Source organism: Anastrepha ludens, chromosome 3 (assembly GCF_028408465.1).
Source record: "Anastrepha ludens isolate Willacy chromosome 3, idAnaLude1.1, whole genome shotgun sequence".
Lineage (NCBI taxonomy): Eukaryota > Metazoa > Arthropoda > Insecta > Diptera > Tephritidae > Anastrepha > Anastrepha ludens.
In genome coordinates this window covers 857,454-881,243 of record NC_071499.1, presented here as the reverse complement: position 1 = coordinate 881,243, position 23,790 = coordinate 857,454, and the positions used below count along the sequence as shown (strand labels likewise).

Genomic DNA, 23,790 nt, shown 5'->3' with positions numbered 1-23,790 from the left:
TTCATCCATCAACATAATTTTCATCAAGAACAACGCAATCATTCCAGCGCCGTTCTAACATTTCATTACCCACTTTTGTAGAACGATTTTTTCTTTTGCCCCAAAATAGGCCTCAGTTTCAGCGATAACCTCTTCATTCGAGCTAAATTTCTTACCAGCGAGCTTTTTTTCTTTTAGGTAAGCGAAGAGCCAGTAGCCGCTGGGAGCAGTGGATGTGGGAGCAATTCGAAGTTCAATTCAGGTAGTTTTGACATTGCTTTGATTGTCTTGTGACCCGGTGCATTGTCTTCAGAGTGAGTAAACGCGGCACCCACTTTGAACAGAGCTTTCTCATAGTCAAATGTTCATGCAATATACCTGTACAACCAGCACGTTCTTTTGATATCTTTAGGATAACAACTAACTCACGCAACTTCACTTTTCGATCATTAAAACGAACTAATGAATAGAATATCATGAAATTTTAACAGCTGTCTTTTTAAGGTTAGTACTAACTGAAAAAGAGGTGAATGCAATAGAACTAGTGACATTTATGTGCTAGGCCCGGGTCTTTTCAGCTCATGTGTTGTTAGAAAAACGTTTTTATCTTTCTTTTTTCTATCATTTATTGCTTCATGATCAATGTTTCGATCCTGGCAACTACCGAATGGTAGTTGCGCACAAACTCAATCGATTACGGTGGCCACCCACACGTATACGTAACATAAAGAGACCAAAAAGGCGGCGTAAGTGAAAACTAATTGAATACACGGAGGAAGATGCGGTATATTGATACCAAAATATATGTAAAGTATACTTCATTGATTACCTACGCCGTGTGGAGTGTTCGAAGCAAAACTATACGAAACGATGTTGGATGGTTCCACGACTCACTTCTGCCCTACTACATATATATGTGTGTATGAGTATATGCAACGCATACGAGTATTCGTGTGCGGATGAAGATGAGAATGAAAGTACTTAAAAGCTCCAGTACCATTGTAACATTACAAGGGCTGATCACATCGCACTTAATGGGCGTTATTAATTTCTTAAATAACCATTCCAGGTGCATTCGAATTAATGTTGCATGCCACAATCATTGGCAGACATGTGCTTGCGCTCGACTGGCGTCCATTAACGCAATCATCAATCTGCACAGAGATAGTGGTATGAAAGGGCGTCAGGTGGTGCATCTGAAAGGACCAGCATCAGCGAAAGGTATACTTTCATATTCGATGAAGTCACTCAAAGAGCGGATGATCGTTTGCAAAATGTGTTGAAGAATACATGGAAGATACTTTAATGTATTCACCGGCCATTATTATGATAAATGAGTGCGTAGACAATCAGTAAAATTACTGAAAACCAATTTTTTTTAACATAAATACGGCAATTTTTATTACTCTTAGAGTCAAACTTACGAGCACAACAAGAATCTTGAATTGACCCTCTCTGATTATGCTTGCAGAGGAATCTCGCTTTAGAAATTTGTACAATACCAAACTTGTAGATTTTTGTGCTACGCCCGCCAAGCCTGGATTCATTCTTAAAATCTGTATTTATTCCTCGAAATCTATTTGATCACCTTCAAAGTGCTCAGAATATTTCGTTTTTAATCCATGATTCTTGATTTGATATTGATAATCGCCCAGGGCAAGATTAGTTGTCAAGGCTTTTTCTATCTTCTTTGAATTATTTGAACTACAAATTATCAAGTTTTGGTGTTTATGTATCCAAAAGGCTTACAAAGTAGGGGAAAGTGAGAGAGTAAAATGGCATTTCCTTTTTAGGGGAAGGCGCAAGTTTTTACTGGGTAAATTTTTACTTGTAAGAATTTGCAAGTGAGAACAGCTGATCGCAAAGTAAAAATAAATACGAATTCAAATAAAAATGGTGATTAAAATGGGGAATGTTAGTACGCATTTTAGATTAAATTTCTAAAGTTTACTTCAAGTCATATATTAAATAGGAATCGGCAAATGCTATGGAGCTATGTACTTCTGAACCGAAGCATGCAGTTACCGTTGGAGCAGTTTCCAAAACACAAGCCGAAAACACTGAAGGTGTCTTTTGTGTTTTATTCTTGTACTTTTTGGTTTGTTGCCGATTTACACACAGAGACATCTGGAAGGGAAAAACTAAAAATTCTCTTTCAATGTTTCATTTGCGGTCACACGGGCAAAATTGTTTTTGACGTTTACTTCTTTAGGATCTTCTGGTTTGGTTATATTCTTAAGCCCAGAAAGTTTGCCTGCAGTTTGTTAAATATTTCAATGAAGAATGCAAACGGGTTAAATAATAAATAATTTATTGTTTTTTTTATTTACATATTCGATATATATAATTTTTTGTATTTGAATAAAAAAACAATTTACTTAAAAATATTTCATATAAAAATACTTAACTTAAAATTAACTTGAGTATCTCGAAATGGAAAAAACCATGTTGAGTTCAACATAAACATATCCTATAAGTTTTTGAAGTCATAGCTACTTTACTAGCAAAAACCATCTTATATTTCCCAAGCGGCGTTCTGATGTTTGTCATTGTTGATTTCTTCCAATTGATTGGAAACCAACACAGAACTCAGAACTTTCTCTCACAAAAGAATAAAACAAATGAAGCAACTGTCAAAAATTGCTTAAAGATTGTAAATACGAATAAAAAGCACAAATCGTGTCGCCAGTACGGGAGACAAATTCTCTTCTCTCTTCCGCGGCTGTCCTTCCCCGTACAAAATTTTTCCTTCCAAATGTTTTGCTGTGTAAATGGGCACTAACAGCGATGATGAAATGGAGCAAATTATTGTGGGCGAAATACATGCACGCGATGCTGAGCTCGTTATTTTACATTTTATTTGCTTTATTTTCTTTAAATTTAATACGAGGAAGCTTAACTGAAAAAATGTATAGTTTTTGTTATTTTTCCCGCCAACAATTTAAGCAGCTGTTCGTAAAACTTGCAAATTGTTACTGGTTTTGCGTTCACGTACTCTTTTTGATATTTTTCTCTTTGAGAGCGAGTTCTCGGAAATTAAGTTACTAGCAAATTACTGGATAATTTCTACATGAAAAGACATATTTTCTCACTACATAACCTTGCACCGAAATTTCTTACAAATTCCCAGTATTTTTGCAGCAGAAAATTCAGCTCGCAAAGAAAAAAAGTATTATATAATTTTTCAACTAAATCAGATGCTATTGAATTCACTAAATCCTATTTTTTTTTTGTTCTCAAAAGCCGTAAGTTGGTGACTTTTTTGCTTCTTCTGATCCATACTTAAATATTTTACAATATCTTTTTACACCCTGTATATAATATGAACTGTTTTCAATTTGTCACGTCTCTACTTGCTCAACAAAAGTTTTGTAAAGAGTAGCAACAACTAATAAAGCGTACAGAAGCGAGCTTGCATAGCAGTCGTAAACAACTTGCTTAAATTAGTGTCTTCCAGTACAAGTGGGGATATAACTCGAAGTTAGATTACTGTAAATAGTCCATATACAAAATCGAAAATAAAAACGTTATTAATTGTCGTTTTATATTCTATTTTCAGTAGATATTTTTTGACTTAATTATTCTTTCTTCCCGTATATTTTCCTAGTTTCTTCATACCTCTTCTTTGTTAAAAGTCAACGAAACAGTTCAGTAGTGTGAATACATAAATAACCGAGTTGATAGGGGGTTGGTGAATAGAAAGCAGCTATTATTATTATTACTACAACAATATTGCTCAAACTCGCACTCTCAAATAACACAGATGCCCGACTCATCTATGCACGTTTATCGGTCGCCCTACCTGCATTGTCTAGACGAACGCAACCACAAACGACAAAAACAGCTCGGATCCTCTACATGCGTTGCATGTTGTTCAGCCGCTGCCCACCCATAGAGATGTTCTTACATACATAAATATCAGCAGCGAAAACTCTAAAAAGCGATTACCAGCACACCCCAATTTTACAGCCTCACTCTCTCACCGCTTGGTGTACATTAGTGTCAAAAAGAATTGCCAATGAAGTCGTCAAATTCCATTAAAAGTGGCAAAAGTTTATACGCGACAAATAAATACACTTCTGTCCAAAGCGATTACAAGCCATTGGTGCCCACGAGCATGCCAAAGTACATACAACACACAGCTTCCACGGCAGCAAAAATTCGTCGACGAAATGATGAATTTTAAAATTAAAACATTAAAGCCTATACTGAGTGAAATTATATATAAGTATTATATTTAAATGAAAGAGATCCGTATGGTTGTCGATCAAAAAGAAATTGAATTGTAGAAACGTTGGTGTTATCCAAAACACTTTCTTAATCCGGTCGGATAAGTCCTCACTTGGAATGTAAAGAGTGACTGAGACAATAACGGAGGTACATAGACAATGGCATACCAGAATACAGCTATAACTAAATTAAGTTGCCAATGGTCCAATTACGTGCTGGCAATATGCCCTTTATAAACCTATGAGTGCATTTCGGCCATGACATATTATAGCTTCTTACAACAAGCCAGGTATTCAGAATCAAGAGCATGTAATCTGATACAGCAGCAGAACAGCATTGCGCAAGTATGAGTGCGATGTATAAGTATTCTATCATTCTTGGCTTTCCACTTTCTTCCGCTTATTCTTCCACTTATTTTCGTTTGTTTCTTTTCTATACTGACATGGCTCAATCTTGCATTCTGTCATTCTTGATTTCAACGTTGTTATTCTCTCTTTATGCAGGATCCACTTTGACATCGTTGGAAAAAATCACGGCGAAACTCACATGCCAAATGCACACGGTGACGCAGCATAGCAACAGTTACAGCTCCATGTAAGCGGCGCCATAGTTGATATTTTTGCATGTTATCTTTTATCTTCTGGTTGTCATAGATTTTACATTCGTGGATCTATAAAAAGTGCCATCCTGAGTGGTTATGACAGCACTTCCGCTGCTAGAGGCTGTCATATCGGTTGTAAGCGCGGCCGGTGGTTATAGCGTTAAAAATTAGAGAATTTTGACATGGGATAATTGTAGGCGAAATAAAAAAAAACAGCATCAAGTAAATACTATGTTGGTGGCATTTAAAATTGTAAAGTTGAGGAGCTTCCTTGGAACAAATTTGGGTAATTACATGTTGGTTATACGATGTTTGTGCTATCCCCCGACTGTGTCGCTTTCATGTGATTTCGGAATTTTAGATACATTTTGCATACATTCGACTTCATACACACTTCTAATTAAATTTGTTTAGTAAAATTGTCACTATTGCTCAATCAAATAAGAATTTCCCCCACCGCAAGGACAAAGAAAAGTTGCAATGAGTTGAAGTGGCTGGCCTCTGAGAGAACCGAATGAAGGAACTTACATATAGGGTTGTTCAATAGGTGCGTTCAACTTTTTCCGATAGGGAGGGCGAACGACGCAATATTTTTTATTTTTCGCTTGTCATTTGTAAACTTCATTAGTATACATTTCATCATGGAACGCTACACACTTGAGCACCGATTGCAAATCGTGCAAATTTTTTATGAAAATAATCGTTCTGTTATTGGGGTTATGTGCAGTCATTGGTCTACAGTAACAAGCCGGCGACGATTTGTGAGCTCAGAGCCAATATTGAACGCGAAATTGCTGGAATTTCGGCCGATTTATGCAAACGAGTGGTCGAAAATTGGGTTCAACGAATGGTCTTCGTAAAACGTGCACGCGGTGGTCATGCAAAAGAAATCGAATTTCATACTTAAATGTATATGTTCAAACTCGATAATAAAAAAAAAATTAGTTAAAAAAGTTAAACCGTTTGTGTTTTATTCAAAACAGTTCAAAAGTTGAAGCGCTCTTACTGAAACCCCCTATATATGTACATTCTGTCAATAATTGTTTAATCATCAAAATTTATTTTGTCGCCTTCAAAATAGCCTCCATTCAAAGCAATACACATTTGCCAACAATTAGTCCAGTGATCAAAGCACCTTTTAAACGCGTTTCAAGAGATCTTCTTCAGCTTCTTAATGGCCTCTCTCAACTCAAAGCGACGTCCGCGGAGTAGCAATTTAAGTTTTTGGGAAAAGGGAAAAGTCACAGGGTGCAAAATTTGATGATATTTGTCGAGTTTTTGGTCAAAAAAGTGTTCACAATATGAATCTTGTGAGATGGTGCGTTATCATGATGCAAGATCCATCAATTTTCTTTCCCCAAATTGGGCCGTTTCCTGCGAACATTCTCTCTGAAATGTCACATAATTACCGTTGAACCATTTGGAACGAATTCCGAAACCACAGCACCATGATAATCAAAGAATATGACTAGCATGACTTTCACTTTTAACCAACTTTGACGTTGTTTTTTGGATTTCGGCTCATGTGGATAGCGCCGCCTGTTGACTGGTTTGCATGTTGAACTCATATACCCACGACTCATCACTCCTTATGATGCGCTGGATAAACGTTGGGTCCGAATTCACTTGCTCAAGAACGTCTTCAGTCACCTTTTTCCGATGAATGTTTTGAAATTTCAGAAATTCAGCTCTCTTGGCACGAGTCGAGCAGCCACGCGTCTCATGCCCAATTGATGGTGTAAGATGTTGCGAATTGATTCTCAAACTCAAACTTAAATGATGGTTTTCCAGCACCATTTCCTTGACTTTATCGACGTTTTTATCCGGTGTTTTTGATAAAGCACACTCGCCATAAGCTATCTGCAACATTTTCAACGATTCGGCACACGAAATCCCGTTCAAAACACAAAATTTAAGACATATTCTTTGTTCGATATTTTTATCCATAGTGAAAATCGCAGAGCACACCTGCGGTTGACTGATATAATTAAATGCTAAAAATAAGCTAATTGACAGATCACGCTCAAACTCTGCGACTCTATAGAGGACAATTGTACCAACATTCCAGCAAAAAAGGCAGGTCTAGAGCAGGACAATGACACAGAAGGTGCAATATCGTATCTTCCTCTTCCTCATCTAAACCGTTTCTGCAGAAGTCATGTGTTTGTATACCCATTAAGAGATGAGTATTCCGCTACCTGGGAGGTTGTCGACTGCTTTATGAGAAGTTTTATCGCCGACTGGCTATCAGTGAAAATGTAGATATCATCTCCAGGCATCGCATCACACTGTACCAGTGTCACGGCTTTCATAACTGCCATCAGTTCAGCCTCAAACACACAACAGTAGTCGAGAAGCCGAAAACTGAGGGAGATCCCCAGATGTTCGGAATATACACCTCCCCAACCCTGCACTCGAGGTTTGAACCATCTGTGTATACATGGATGGACTCGCCCTTTCCCACTCTTCCTTCGAGGATAGAAGGGTCGTGAACGTTGTAATATTAAGTCTAGGCGGGCGTACATAGTCGACTAGCGAGTGGAGGGCTGTCTCCACTAATTTTCCTTGGATGCATGTTAAGAAGGTCATAGCTTATTGCTAATCTTTCCTTTGCATCAAGCATCCGCTCTAAGAATTTTAACAGAAACGATAAGCTGATCGGATGTAGCCTTTCGGTTTCGAACGTGTGTGGTTTTCCCTCCTTTGGGAATGAATACCGCTGTGGCTGCAAGATTCCAAGTTTCGCAGAAGTTTCACCGAAATATTGTTCACTTGTTCACATTATTATTCCTGTTATACAAAGAAATGTGTTCCAAGGAGATGATACTATTTTTTTTCATTTCTTGCAGGGCAAGACGGTGACGCAAACCTGTATGTATGTATGCTTTCGGGTTTAATGAAAGGTTAACAATCGTATTTTTAATTTCAAGTACTTAAATGATATATGTCAGTTAACACAAAATGCTGTTTCACACAAAATACTCGATGCAACCTTACTTGCATGCAATGTTAGGAAAGATGATACCGCGATTATGAATTGTACCGACTGCTGAATAATTTAAGCAGCAGGATGCATTTCTTACCAATTTTTTGCAGGCATTGAATCGCTCAGTCAGTAGTCAGTCCCTCGGATACCACTAAACAGGGTTACTAGGTCGCCGTGTTTAGTTATGTAAGAAATTGTCCAGTAGAATTGCTTTAGAGAATATTTTTTATTCATGTACCACCCCAATTTACAAACTCGTCAGTAGGATTTGTAGGTTTATATTGCTTAAAGAGAAATTCAAGATAATTTTATGTGATAGCAAATGCAAATATTTTTATTCAATTACAACATTCAGTTACAAAGTTAATGCGCCGCAGCCAGCCAAATCCGAAAAATCCAAGGCTCAAGCCAGAAATCACCGCCAAACAGAGCCAGTAGTTAAAGTTCATAAAAACCAGCATCAGTAAATAAGAAATCATAACCTGTACTGTGTACAACAAAGTATGGATGAAGTGGGCTGTAGTGTTGATTTCATGCCAATATCCATTTCGATAACGGCCAGTCAATGGCGCCTCTGAATAACTCGATTTAACAGCCGTAGACACTTTAGCATCACGCATTTCCTTAGCGGAGCTCTTTTTCAAAAGCTGTTGATTGAAGAACTTTAGTGCTTCGTAAGAAAAGGCCAGCACAAAGATCGCTAACGCAGCAAATATGAACTCTACTATGTCGCTGACTGTCCAACCGTGCCAAAGAATCTGCTCACAATTTCCGCCATGAAACTAAAATTCAAAACAAAAGCTAAAAGCTCAAGCTAAGAAAAGATACGAGTGCATGAATTGCACGAATACAAGTTTTAAATAACGCAGAGCGCGCATACGAGCTACAGCAACACATACATACATATATTTGTACACACGAGTGCATATAGTCTACCGAAAGCTCTATATTCAAACGCATTGCAATGCCTATGCGCAATCCGGTTTATAGAAAAACAAAACAAAAAGGTCTCGCTTAAACAACTCACCACCATGAGCATGGGACATGGCCCACTGTAATGTCGATGGTCTAAATGGTAATCTACAGTCATAATATGGCGAAACAGTCGATTTCCTACAATCAATGAAACGTTTGTGTCTATGTAATTTTATGTAAATTAGACCAGGACCAGGGTCAATTATTTTCGCGAGCACTTTTATTTATAAATTACGCGATTTACAAGTGTAAAGTGCGTGGCGTGGTTCTTTGCAGAGACTTTCAAGTGTTTTATGCGGCTATCAAAACAAATCAAACTGCGTTCTCCGAGCGTATTTGTGCACTTGTAAGTACTTGCATATTCGTTCGATCACACTTTCGCACTGCCCAAAAATTAATACTTGTAATAGATAACAACTATTAAAGCTTCGGTGGACTGAGTGGCATTCACGAGAGCTCAACACATGAAAGCAAGTAAATAACACAGATAATTTTTTCACACAAGCACCAAACGATCAAATTCTTATGTGAAATCGGTCGCTAAGTCCGCAAATCCACAAGAAGTTTTCGATATATCGCCAATTAACCGATTTAGATTAAAGAACAAAAGACAGATAATGGAAATTTCTAATATCTAGTGAACACGGGAACCGATCAAAACAAATTATGTATCAAATTAAAATAATAATTATAAAACAATAATGTAATCAAATTTCTATCTTTTCTTAATTCTTCATTTCCGCACTGAAGCTACACATGGACTTGTGCGCAACGCTTAATCAAGTACGGAAGGAGTTGGAGTGTGAATTTCTGCCAGCCAACACTTGGCGCAAAGTTTGTGGTTTCTAAACTCTCTACTCGACCAGGAACACTTGGATGTGTGTGTCCCGCTTTCGTTGGCACTTTCCCACTACCTTTCGCAAGTGCTCCTCCAGAGTGCGGCTGAATCTTTCGACCGTTCCTTGGGAGTGCGCGTGCAAGGGCGTTATACGAGTTGTCTTAATCCCCAACACCTTATTTTAATCCGCAACTCCGCTCTTTAAATTCTGCAGACTCGAAGTTTCTTTCTTAGTCTGAATGCAATTCAATAGGTACTCCAAATTTAGTCACCCATTTCTGCATAAAGACCCCAGCAATGGTTTTGGCCTCTTGGTTTGGAAGAACGTACACTTCTGGCCACTTACTGAAGTAGTCCTCATCATCGGATTGCAAATGCATTGATCTCATGTCAACTATCCACTCGAATCCCTCTACATAGTGGACTAACCACCTTACAGATTGGGATTACTTTAAACACATTTTGGAAGGCCCAGATGACCACCTGCCGATAATCAACACAAAGGATCAACTTGATGACGAAGTACTTCGATTGACAAATAACAACGCGCAGCTTGGCAGAGTACACCAACTATAAGGAAAACCATCTCAGGTCACAAGTATACCAAAGAAATAAAGGAAATGGTATTGAAGAAACGGAAAATACGAAGAAGATGGCATCAAACAAGATCACCTCTTGACAAAGCTCATCTAAATAAAATAACTAAAAAACTTAGCGACGAAATTAAAACAGTTCATTCACAAAATACCTACAAGAATTAACAAATGAACGGAAGACTAGTTATTCACTGTGGAAATGTACCAAAAAATTAAATCAACCGTTATCTCAGAACGCACCCATCAAGATACATGGCAATAAGTGGGCCAAAACAAATAAACAAAAAGCAGATACATTCGCAATCTACCTCGAGCAGACGCTCACACCATATGGATCGGTAATGGCTGATGATATGGATCACGACGGCGATAGCAATGCTATAAATGATATCCCTACGGCTTCACAAGACGAAATAATAAAAGAAATTTCATATCTAAAGATAAAAAAATCGCCAGGCTACGACCTTATTACTGCTGAAATATTGAAACTGCTCCCGAACAATATTATTGCTGTATTGACGAATATCGTCAACACCACATTTAAGCTAAAATATTTTTCAATATATTGGAAAACAGCGGAAGTCGTTAAGTTCAATAAGACAGGTAAAGATACTCACGAAGTAACATCATACAGGCCTATCTCGCTTCTTCCAATACTATCGAATATGGTGGTAAAATTGTTAATCAAAAGGAATAATAGAAAACAAGAAAATTATACCGACGCCCCAATTTGGATTCCGCACGAAGCATTCGACTATCGATTAAGTACATAGGATAGTGCGAATAATAGAAAATGCTTTTGAAGAAAGAACAACCTGCTCTGCGGTATTCCTTGATATATCCAAGGTGTTCGACAAAGTATGCCACTATGGGCTACAGAAGAAAATAAATGCGTTGCTACCCAAGCAGTACTTCACCATCCTACATTCGTATTTATCCGACCGTTACTTCAGAGTAAAACAAGAAGATCCATATTCATGTCTCACACCAATCAAAGCAGGGGTTCCCCAGGGAAGCGTACTTGGCCCTTTATTGTATTTGCTCTTTACATGCGATCTGCCATGCAATTCAAACGGCGTAACAGCTACTTTTGCCGACGATACAGCTATTATTTCGATAGGAAACACGGAAAACACATCGACATCACAATTACAACTAGCCATAAATGAAATACTATATATGACTGGACCAATAAATGGCATATTAAATTAAATGAAAGCAAGTCTGTGCATATGTATAAATTTCACCCAAAACAAAATCAAATATGTCCCAATATATTTAAATGGTAGACAGGTTCCATATCAAATACTGCAAAGTATCTGGGCATGACTCTAAACGCCAAGCTAAGATCGAACGCCCATGTAAAGAAAAAGAAAGAAGAAATGGAATTAAAATACAGAAATATGCATTGTCTTATGGGAAAGGAATCAGCACTATCCACCAATAATAAAATGATTGTATACAAACAAATTCTGAAGCCTGTATGGTCCTACGGCGCACAGTTATGGGGATGCTCCAGCCAAAGTAACATTCAATCTATACAAAGGCTCCAAAACAAAATTATTAAATATGCAGTCGGTGCTCCGTCATATATCCGTAGCTCCGATCTTGAACGCGACCTAAATATTGACTCGGTGGCAGACACAATAAAAAAGATAGCAAAAGCCCACGATGAAATATTAAAAAACCACGTTAATACGGAGACCTCTATTCTTGTTAATCCAGCTAATTAGAGACGGAGACTGAAACGCAAAAAGCCCAAAGACTTAATGTATTAACCACACCTTAGCATTAATTGTTGTATATACCTCATTTTCTAAATTCTACACAAATTGCTCGTTAGTAATCAAATTTTTCTTTGTAACTAGTCGCAATGTAAAATAAAATAAGTAAAAAAAATAAATAAAAAATGTCAACTTTCCACTCTAATATCTCTACATAGGGGAAATCCGTACACTCTATACCAGGTCGCCGAGATAGTGAATCAGCATTTCCATGTTGTTCCTCTTTCAAATGCTCGAGATGGTTCCTCTCCAGCGTCTTTTGTTTCCTTCCACCCGAGCTCGCTTTCGATTGGCTACAGGGCTTAATAACATTCCGTGCAATATCTAGTCTTACCGCTGATGTTACACTTTATATCCGAAGTGGAACATTTGTTGCCTGTAGTCACTCCCGTAACGTCTCTCTATTACTGAAAATAGACTGTCATAGTTCTAGAACTCCCTGCAGTACTTCGGCGATTGAGCCTTTAAGCGAAACAGCCAATGTCTGCAGTATTTGAGCTGTAGCTAAAGATTAGGAATGGTATGGTGCCGCGGACCGATGGAGCGTTGACTTTGGGTCCACTGGTTAACATATTACAGTGACAGAGGCGAATTTTCACTGCATCTACTTCAGCTTCAATAGTTTTCAGTTGCAAAGTTATATATTATATATGTATATATTATATATGTCTCCTCTGCTTCTAACTTGGATATACTTATATGTATAATATAATGCATTTCCAACTGTGCATTTATCTTCAACGACTGTTTCGCTGAGATTTATTAATGTATTTGCGACGACATTTGTGATATTGCAGCCATAATCACATTCATGTATTTTCCTGGTGATGGTTCTGGATCCTCTGTCTTCTATTCCACTTTAGTCGATGATTCCTCTGCTTCCAGCTGGACGTCAGTAGTGCTCGTCTATAGTGACGTTCTCTAGTTCTGTAGCCTCGCGCAGCCGTGCTAACAACTCTGCTTTGTTTCTTTAGTTGATAAGCCACGCTGGTCGAACTCCTTCTTGAACTACAGTATCTTAAGTTGATTTAACTTTAGGATCCTATAATTCGTTTGAGTTTGATCACCGGATTGGTAAATAAAAGTCACAAACGAATGACAACACAACCTGATTGCTTTTCTTCATTTCAATGCCTAATCCCTATCCTTTACGTTTACACGTTTAGACGGCCAACTTAAAAGTGATTACTTTGAGCGCATGCACTTCTGCTTATATAAATATGTTTAATAACTATCGTCTGTAGTCGTATAAGTCTAGTAACATTACTTTTCCTCTGCCATTTTCAAGGAGTTTGTAAGGGATTAGAAAGAGGAGGATGACTTTAAGTTTTCTAGGTGGCTGGATTTTAGATACCAACACCTCAAAAACAGCGGGTACATAACTGTATTTAATATGTGCTTGCACCTATGCTTCTATGCAAGGCGAATCGAGTACTATAGGTGGCGCCTTTCCATAACAGTAACTTTGCTTTTCGCGATTTTGACAAAACTTTCGTCAGTTCCCTTTCCAATACAAAAAAAGAACAAACCACACAAAAGGAGCAAAACTTACATGTTTGTAAAAATGCAATAAATGGCTTGGTAATATTGTGAATTGTGAGATTTACACTTAGCAAACTAACGAAGTGCCGCAAAACATAAACTCACGATTTTCGGAAGACGCCACCCTCGACAATTCAGTTCGCCTTGTGCGCACAGAAGCTCGTTTGAATACTTGGCAGCACTATCAATCCCCGTGTAGATGAAAAGCTGATAGACGAAATGGCGGGCTGCCAAAATTAAGGCGCCAAAAATAACTGACGGATATGTTCGTTTTGACATTTATGGAAAAGTGTCGGGATGACATATTTATAATTTTTTTTTTAATAAATTATACAGGTATTATAATATACATATATGTGAATTGTATTTGAGTTGTGATCTCTTTAATTTCAGATATTTTACAAACGTATGTTTGGCAACTATTTTTAAGTTATACAAACTTACATGTTATCTTCGTTAATATTTATTTTTATTTTGCTCGAACTGATTGCGTGCTTTTTTTTGTTTTTGTGTTGTTTTCCCACGTCTTATGTTATATGGAAGAACTGCTATATTTTGTATTATATTGCACTGGAAATATTTCTATGAAAATTAAATGCGAATGCATTTACCAATATCATCACTTTCCAATTTTAAACTCGAATAACAATTCATGGGAATTGAAAACGGTATTGTGCGGCCGGATGCTTGCAAATGAAAGTAAAAATATGAACAAAAATAGAGTATTTCCGTTCAGTGTTGATGATGGTGATGAGGGTTATTGTGCCTCCTTACTACACACATGCATTTGAAATTTTAACTTTTGGTTTCATGATCATAACGCGTAAAATAGTTCTAGGCGAAAATACTGTAGATGGCGTAGCCTGAGTTTAATTGATAAGAGTTATTTGTTTCAAACGCGTTTCTCCTGCGACGCTTTTTTCCTTAAAAACCAATGTTTATATTTTCAACAATATTTCTCAATTCTAAACTAATCCAAAAATACTCCAGATGTCCAGTAAACGTCTCCGCATACAAACTTCGTTCTTAATTGATGTATCTGGCAACACCAACTTTTCGCTAAATTAGTGCCCATTTACACGAGGAGACATCTGGAAGGGAAACATTTTGTTCGAGGGTGAAGGACGGCCGCGGAAGAGAGAAGGGAATTTGTCTCCTGTATTGGCGACACGCTTTGCTCTTCTTATTCGTATTTCCAATCTTAAATCAATTTTTGACAGTTGCTTTATTTGTTTTCTTCTTTTGTGGGAGAAGGTTCTGAGTTATGTGTTGGTTTTCAAGCAAACGGAAGATAACAAAGATGACAAACATCCGAACACTGCTTGGGAAATGCACGATTATTTTTGCTAGTAAAGTAGGTATAATTTAAAATATATTATGGGGCATTTTTATGTTGAATTCTAATTTTCCCCGCATTTCTAGATACTCAAGTTAATTTTAAGTTAATTATTTATGTATGAAGTATTTTTAATTTAATTTTTTTTATTCAAGTACAAAAATTTATAAATATATTTAAATAAAAAAACAGCTAATTATTTATTATTTAACCAGTTTGCATTTTTCATTCATATATTTAAGAAATTGTTGACGAACATTTTCCGCTTTACATGTAAGCGCGTGCGAGAATACATCCGAACCAGACGATGCTAAAGCATTAAATGTCAAAATGTTGCCGAAAACAATTTTGCCCGTGTGGCCGCGAATGAGACATGAAAAGAGAATTTCCAGTGTCTCCCTTCCAGATGTCTCCGTGTGTAAATAGGGTGTTACACAACTTTACTTAAAAACTAAAAGCAGCCGGAGGGTGGGGTTTTCAATTTTAAGATTGGGATACAATAAGGGATACATAAAGGGCAATATTATTTTTTTCCAAGCGTGCTACATTAAACTAAATATTTCCCATTAATTTTGTATTTCAGTTTTGAATAATTTCATTTAAATATTAGTCTTTTTTTTTGTTTTTACTTATTTATGTATTTTAAACTGATTGTCCTTATTTTTATTGAATTACACTGGAAACTGAATACTCCCAATAATTGTTAAAAAATGCCCACATCAATGTGTTTTCTGATGTGGCATTACTGACAAATGTTATAAAAAAATGCACATTTTGAGAGCGCCATAGTCTATGACTCCAATTGCATCCAACTTTGCAAATTTGTTTTGTTCTTCATCGAAGCCGTGCACATGAGTACCACCGATTTGAAATATTTGAATGGAAAAGGCGCAACATGTGTCAAAGGACCCGATGCAGATAACAATATTCAAAAGCAAGACAAAGCTGTTGAGGAGAATCGAGATGAGCAGCAATACCTGGACCTTATAGAAAAAATTTTGGCAACTGGTAACCGTACTTATATTTTTTAATAAGGCGTTGATAATTAGTTCCAATAATTACTTTAGGCGTGGATCGTTCAGACCGCACTGGGGTTGGTACCCGTTCAATTTTTGGTGCACAGATGCGTTTTGACCTCCGGAATAACTTTCCATTGTTAACTACCAAGCGCGTATTCTGGCGAGCCGTTGCGGAGGAACTGCTCTGGTTTGTAAATGGCCAGACAGATGCTAAAATACTTCAAGAAAAAAACATACATATATGGGATGGGAACAGTACTCGGGAGTTCTTAGACAAAAGTGGATTTCATGATCGCGAAGAAGGCGATCTGGGTCCCGTTTATGGCTTCCAGTGGCGCCATTTTGGAGCCAAATACCGCACTTGCAAAGATAATTACAAAGGTGAGGGCGTAGACCAACTTCAGAATGTAATTGATACAATTCGGAATAAACCGAACGACCGTCGCATTATAATGTCTGCTTGGAATCCTCTTGACCTCCCGCAAATGGCACTGCCTCCTTGTCATTGCCTAGCGCAATTTTTCGTAGCCAACGGGGAGTTGTCGTGCCAATTGTACCAGCGCAGCGCCGACATGGGGCTAGGTGTGCCATTCAATATAGCCTCCTATGCTTTGCTTACTTACATGATTGCACACGTCACTGGACTTCGCCCGGGAGATTTCGTTCACACTCTTGGGGATGCTCATGTCTATAAAAATCACATTGAGCCTTTAAAAGTACAGTTAGAGCGTAAACCTCGCCCATTCCCTAAACTAGTTATTAAACGTGAAGTGAAAACCATCGAAGAGTTTACGTTCGATGACTTTGAGATACTGGACTACAAACCTTATCCAAAAATCTCTATGGAAATGGCAGTTTAATATAAGACCAAAAACTTACTAACGCACCAAATTGCCGTATTACATCACTTCAACGCTAATTACATTTTATGCTTTATATTTTCAGAAAATATTTTGCTAAATCTTGTTAATTTTTTTCATGATTCAATAAGTAAAATATAAACACAGCGACGAAAATAAACTTTGGCAAGTAATGTCTGGTGCCCATACCGAATATATTTGATAAATTTTGGCACCCGGGCTGTAAAGTAGGTAATTACCAAAACTGCATTATCTTCAGGATAACTTATAAATTTTGTTTATACACTTTTTTTGTTATGTGGATAATTCTTTAAATAAAACTCCCACAGGGACACGCAATCAAAAGTAAATTGTGAAATAAAGGTATTTCCAGTGCCAGCATATCAGGCGTAGATCCAAGTAGGCGAATATTCCCGCGGCAGGCGGCTCTACTTTACCGGAACGACCCGGATTTGTATCCGGCCAAGGAGTGGAGCCCAAGTAGTATTCCCCTCTCATGTATGGTATCTCGTTTAAAGAACCACGCAACGGTAGTCAGCTCACGACTAAGGTGCGCATGTATTGGTTAGAGTACTAAAGATTTATTACTCGATATTTTGTTTTCCATAAGCTATTATCGAGAAGTATTGCGAAAATCTCGTCGCTAGTTCACTGCTGAACATGCGATTTTTAATTTCATAAACATTTTTTGGCTCTGGAACAAATCTGCCCCTGCGAATCTTCTAAGATGAGCGCAATAAACATAAACGACACTACTGAAGGTGAATTCATTAAATAAAGAATACAGAATGATTTAAATGCAGTATATCAGTCTTGGTCTATTGGGATTGTGCTTCGCCACTCGTTCGGATTAACAAAAATGTCGGAAATAGTACCACGCAATGTGAATATTCCCCGGTTCAATGGAACCGGTCGTGGTTTTTTATCTACCTCAGCAAGCCATTTTTTCCAGGCCTCGGCGGCCATTTGCCGCCGCTGTTCTTCCATAAGACGACGACGTTCATCTTCTTGCCTCTTCAGAGCACGACGGCACTCCTCCTCCAGCTGCTTAGCCTGCTCCCAAGCTTCTAGCTTAGCCTGCACCTCTTCTTCCCTAATTTGGGTCTTGGGTGGTTTTTCTTCCTGATCGATTTGGAGTTTAATTTTCTCGCGCGAGACAGTTTGACGTGATTTCGTTTTCAACCATTGTTGAAACTTTTCTTCTGCAAGACGCTTTCTGGTTTCTTGTTCCTTACGCTTCTGTTCTTCAGACTTCCGCCGACGCGCAGCTTCATCAGATAAAAGTTTTCTGTTCAAATAATGCTCATTTATACCAATTTCCATTCAATGCTATACAACCAATACCTTTTGGCAGATAACCAAGTCTCATAAGCCAAGTCAGGTTTCAAAACAATTTTAGACGCCTCGCAGTGTTTACGATACGAAAAGGTGTAATCACGTGTAGTAGGGTAGTTATCTTCCGATTGTAAATCTAAAGGTGGAACAATGTCGCTTTGATTCTCCGATGGTGGTTGCGTTTTATTCTCCTCATTCATACTACTTGTCTCGCTTTGATCAGGTGTTTTCTCAATGAAAGCAGCAGGATTGATATACCTAAAGGGGTCAATAAAAAATGTTCTACGTACATCTTGATAGAACGGCATATTCCTTTTAAAGAAGTCATTACCTTACGCTTCCGTTTGTTTCACAACTTCGTGAGCTCAGGTTAATACGAGAGGTATTAGTACTTGTAGTGCTGGCGCTTAATGAAATTGCTAAGCTACGCGCCGAATGGCGGCGTTCAATTTCATTGCCATTATCGTCTACGCGAGTGGTGTAGAAGGCCATGATAATAACTTTCTGCAGTTACTATTTATTCCTGTACTGAAAACGTTGATTGGTGTCACCCAAAAGCCGTTTTCGAAAAAAATTTGATTTTAAAATATGTTTTTCCGCTTTTTTGGTTATTATTTGGAGCAAAATTTGGACAGTAAAAAATTCACAAAAAATTAATTATCTTGGAATTAAAATATTTTTAAGCTATTTGAAATATAATTTTGAGTGTGATTGAACAGGTTACCAATATGATCATTTTTTTCCGTGAAAGAGTTCATGCAACCACAGTAGGTTCGTTTTCGCAAATGCAACTAGATGCCTGATACACGTGATGCACTTATTTTCCTCATACATTAATTCATTCACATCTGTTGTATGCATATTTTAAAAGGGTGCACCTCCTTAATGCACAATATATAATTTTAAAACTATCGCGAAAATTGGTGCACTTGCATGGCAGGTTTGATATTGGTTTTAATGCCAGCGGGAGCCTTGTTTATTTGACCAACACCACCAGGACTGACAGAAGTCATAGGTGCGGAAGCGCGTAATGGTGGTACCATCATATTGCCGGGTCCTCCCGGTGTCACATTCATAGGAACATTCACCTTCAGTCCCTTACCCATGCCAACGGCAGCTACTAGCGCGTGGGTGTCAGCCATGCTGCTAGTCTGCTGAATACCTGTAAAATTCATTCATATATTTTAAAACACTTCATTAAACAAAAGAATGTCGCAAAATCGAAAACTAACCTGCTCTCGTTGATGACTCGATCTCCCATTCCTCGCGTGCTTTACTAACCATGTCCAAAACATGTGAGACGACTTTGTTGTATTGTGTTACTTGTTTCATTGCCGCTTCTACTGTCAAATTGGCAGCCTTCTGTTCGCTCTGAATCATTTTTTGTTCAGTGAGAGGGTCCGGTTTGGTTCGCAAATAATCTGGGACAATATCGTGTGAAAAAACTGGAACACGTCCTTGTGTAAGATTTACCAAAGATTCATCACGCTCTGGTGATAACATAAGTGGTAACACCGTTCGATTGCGTAGCGGCGGGCAAACTTCTTTGGCGAGGATTTTGGACAATCCAGTCAGCTGGCACATGGAATTATATATGCAGAGAGCGTATGTATACATTTAATATCAAATTGCTTACATGACTTGAAATTATAGCAAAATTGTCCAGAAATGTAGGCCAGTTAATGATTTCATATTCCATCTCGAGTTTTTGGATCATTCCACCGATTGATATCTTTAAGTCATTTAACCGGTTAAGAATAGCATCTAATGTCATTTCCATTTGCTTCTCTTCACGCTGCATCTTAGATATAGTGTACTAGGATTATTGTTTTTCTGTAAATATGGGATTTATTTGTTTGTTTATAGTTTTCACTTCACAAGCTCTTGCAAAAGTATAGCAACTATGTAGGTATGTTGGTGCTCCTAATACAACTTTGGTATCGATACTTTTTAGTTATAATCGGTACTCGATACCTATGTGGGGATACTATTGATAGCCATTTAGGTAAGAGTTATCGTACACAGATACGGTACAAAACTAATAGTGCACACACTGACCGCCGTATCGTAGTCCGTTATCGCAGCCCCTAGAGAGAAATTGAGCAAAACGTATCCCGCAGTGCACAACTGCGTTCTTTTACTTACATATTTACACAATACATCGGCTTGTGTGTATATGTGTTTGGCTTTATCTACACAATGTTGCCATTGATAAAATTTGCACACTTTTTCCCACATCCGGGTTATCATTTACAATTTGTCATTGTTTAATAAACCAAAGCCAAAAACCACCATATGCAAATAGTTCATTTTTCTATAATTAACATTATTCAACATTGTTTTTAAGTTTATTGTGCAAATGATTTCGAAATATACTGTTTGGCAACACTGTGTGGGGAGAGAGCAATTAGCTGACACGGTTCTACGGGAATTTTCAAAAATCCTGCGATAAAATCGACGATACTACGATACGGAAGGGAAGTAATTTCTCATTTGCATAGGGATCTCATTAGTTTGATCGTAACAGCTGGCAAAAGACTGCGCTTACGTCGGTGACTGCTTGCAGCATAAGAATAATTGCAGTTTAGGGCTAATACTGCCCACACTCACCGCCGTAAGCGTACGTTCCGTGGCAGCTGACACGATCAAACTTATGAGAACGCCATGTAATAAAAGCACGCTCATATATGCATTAATTACCAATAAATCCACAAAATTAATCTACCCGTTCTCATATGGCAGATTACCTGCAAAATTGGCAATCAGCTTTCAATACTGTTGTGAAAGGTTTTCTTCACAGAACTTATTTTGGTGGAATATTTCGATATTTTTGGTTTGTTTAAGTATTATTAACTATATGAAGAAAAGAGTAGGAGAAGGTATAGCTAATTTAATTGCGCGATCGGCTGCTAGTAATAAACACTTGGAGGAAATCCGTAAACGACGTTTACTGAGGTTTCATGAATACATAGTTAATAATACCTAACAAACATTTAATTAAAATTATGTCTACAGCCTGAAGATTGAAAAGTCTTCTATACATCTTATACAAAATCGACTGTCATTTATGCATACTCAAACCTTGATAACAAAGTGTAAGTGAATGCCTTGAAGGTACCGCGCGAGGTGAGTCAAGCGCATTTATCGAACCCAACTATTCTCGAGAAGCTCGTGCATATTATCGCATGGCACCTAGGCATCTGCACGGGCTCGATCAGTCGCTTCAAGGAATGCCATTGAATCTAATGGCAAGCCAGGAGTAACACTACCAGAAGTGAAAGACAATAATCCACTTTTCCGTGTGCTGTCAGTTACTCTATACGGGTCCAAAGAGAGTGTTAATGCAAATGCACTTCTGGAACAAAGAGTCATCAATCACTATTCTGTACTACTCTGTGATGAAAGAGCTGAGCGTCAGCAGCTTATGTCAAGACTGGGGCATTCAATGGTTTGGCAGAAAAACCGCTAGATAACCTGCTACCAAAGTCGATGTCGAGGTCAGTGAAGAGGGAATGAATAAGCACTATACGCTTCGCAATGTGATGAAACATACGCTTTCCGATTATGGCATTCCTGACTTGGCATTCTACAGAGGAAAACTACCAATACAGTCAGTAAAACATGTCGCACCTTCTATACCAGTAGATGTCGCAATGAGCTTCACATGTCCAGAATCCGATGCCATTCACCCCGAGCTATGTTGGGTTGTATCCGGCCCGATGGAGAGACAGAGAAAACAATAAGGTTGTCTGTATAACAATATATTCCAAATCCGTGTGTGGAAGATACATATGGTGCGGAATATTTTTCTACCGAAAACATTTGCCACTTGCTGAAGGCCCGATGGAGAGACAGAGCAAACAATAAGGTTGTCTGTATAACAATATATTCCAAATCCGTGTGTGGAAGATACATATGGTGCGGAATATTTTTCTACCGAAAACATTTGCCACTTGCTGAAGGCCCAGACAAAGGGCGAGGGCGACAAAACCTGGAAAGTTGGCTATCGCTTTCAGACAGGGCTGCTTGACTAAAAGTCAATGTATCAGATCTATAATGTTAACGGATACGTAAGATGCAGCCACATGAAAGCAGCCAGACGAGTCCGAGGGTACGGTATCTTTCACATTTTGCCGTAAGTAACGCAAACAAGCCGGAGAAGATATCCCTAGTTTTCGACGCCGCCGCAACAGTCAATGGAGTGTCACTAAACTCCTGTCTTCTAAATGGTACACAGCAGAGTCGGCCTCTAGTCGGCTATTTCTTTTTCAAGAGGGTCCAGTACCGGCCCGACAACTGATGCGTTTACCGATTTCTTTGGGGAGACGGAGATTCTGACATATATGATATGGCAGCAATTAATTTTGGAGTGACCTGTTCGCCCAGTCACCCCTTTACGTTAAAAAAAAAGAGGTTGTCTGTAAAGTCGGTTTACTGACGATAGTTTAACGTGATAACGTCATAAGAAAATACTGATTGAATGGTTGCATTTTTCAAAAGAAAATTTTAATTTTATTTGTTTGATAGATATTTTGTATGGATATAGAGAATGAGTTAACATTAACATAACATAATATATTGTACTTTAACATAACATAACACAACACAACACAACATAACACAACATAACATAGCATAACATAACATAACATAACAACATAACATAACATAACGTAACGTAACATAACATAACATAACATAACATAACATAACAAATTACCCCGTATTAAAGCACTTATCAACAGCTTTCATTTGATACCCATATTGTACATACACAACCAAAGGTTACCTGGGTCCACGTTTTGACCTATATCTCGAGACCCCAGTCACGGAGCGGCATGAAAAATACTCTGTACTAAAGCATTCACCAACAGCTTTCATTTGATACCCATATTGTACATACACGTCCGAAGGTTACCCGGGTCCACGTTTTGACCTATATCTTGAGACCCTATCTACCAATAGGTATTCAAACTATACGGAAATCATCTTCAATACCTACTTAACAATGTGTGTAAGTTTGGTTTAATTCGGTTCAAAGACACGGCGGGTCCACGTTTTGGCATATATTTCGAGACCCTAGTCATCAATAGGTATGAAAATTACCCCGTATTAAAGCACTTATCAACAGCTTTCATTTGATATGTATATTGTACAAACACATTCTAGGGTCCACGTTTTGGTCTCTATCTCGAGACCCTAGTCACGGAGCGGCATGAAAAATACTCTGGACTAAAGCATTCACCAACAGCTTCCATTTGATACCCATATTGTACATACACATCCGAAGGTTACCCGGGTCCACGTTTTGACCTATATCTCGAGCACTATTTCCAAAATAAAATATAATCCATGTTACTCGTGGAGGATGTAGCTTTCGAATGGTGAAAGAATTTTTAAAATCGGTCCAGTAGTTTTTGAGCCTCTTCATTACAAACAAACAAAGTTTTCCTCTTTATAATATTAGTATAGACAACATATCTTATAAGGTATATGGTAAATATTACCATACATTTTTTCCTTCATATATAATAATAATCAATAAGAAGGCATATGCAAATACAAATACGTGAATTTATATATGTACATATGCGCATATACATACATATATACGCTCACTTAAGTAGGAGAGAGCAAGATGTCGAACGTTGCCGTTCGTTTGCTTTGTTTGCTTTGTCGTTCGTTCCGTGCTTTCGCTTGCAGTTCATT

At 38.0% G+C, this 23,790-nt stretch overlaps 4 protein-coding genes across 4 annotated transcripts; 1 reads left to right on the top strand and 3 right to left on the bottom strand.

Moving 5' to 3' along the window:
* Positions 1-8,091: 8,091 nt before the first annotated feature.
* On the bottom strand, positions 8,092-9,161 carry LOC128859392 (high affinity copper uptake protein 1-like). Its single transcript, XM_054096424.1, has 2 exons — positions 8,824-9,161; positions 8,092-8,578 (listed from the first exon to the last, which is right to left on the bottom strand). Exons 1-2 carry the CDS (start codon positions 8,884-8,886, stop codon positions 8,135-8,137), a joined length of 507 nt encoding a protein of 168 aa, XP_053952399.1. The 5' UTR covers positions 8,887-9,161; the 3' UTR covers positions 8,092-8,134.
* Positions 9,162-15,656: 6,495 nt separating this feature from the next.
* On the top strand, positions 15,657-17,034 carry LOC128856805 (thymidylate synthase). Its single transcript, XM_054092153.1, has 2 exons — positions 15,657-15,875; positions 15,935-17,034. The coding sequence occupies exons 1-2, from the start codon at positions 15,719-15,721 to the stop codon at positions 16,744-16,746; spliced, it is 969 nt and encodes a 322-aa protein (XP_053948128.1). The 5' UTR covers positions 15,657-15,718; the 3' UTR covers positions 16,747-17,034.
* A 504-nt stretch (positions 17,035-17,538) lies between these two features.
* On the bottom strand, positions 17,539-18,578 carry LOC128856806 (coiled-coil domain-containing protein 34-like). Its single transcript, XM_054092154.1, has 3 exons — positions 18,413-18,578; positions 18,091-18,339; positions 17,539-18,034 (listed from the first exon to the last, which is right to left on the bottom strand). Exons 1-3 carry the CDS (start codon positions 18,571-18,573, stop codon positions 17,554-17,556), a joined length of 891 nt encoding a protein of 296 aa, XP_053948129.1. The 5' UTR covers positions 18,574-18,578; the 3' UTR covers positions 17,539-17,553.
* Positions 18,579-18,826: 248 nt separating this feature from the next.
* Positions 18,827-20,015, bottom strand: LOC128856807 (mediator of RNA polymerase II transcription subunit 8). The gene is made up of 3 exons (XM_054092155.1): positions 19,718-20,015; positions 19,314-19,656; positions 18,827-19,243 (listed from the first exon to the last, which is right to left on the bottom strand). Exons 1-3 carry the CDS (start codon positions 19,880-19,882, stop codon positions 18,990-18,992), a joined length of 762 nt encoding a protein of 253 aa, XP_053948130.1. The 5' UTR covers positions 19,883-20,015; the 3' UTR covers positions 18,827-18,989.
* Between the last annotated feature and the right edge of the window lie 3,775 nt (positions 20,016-23,790).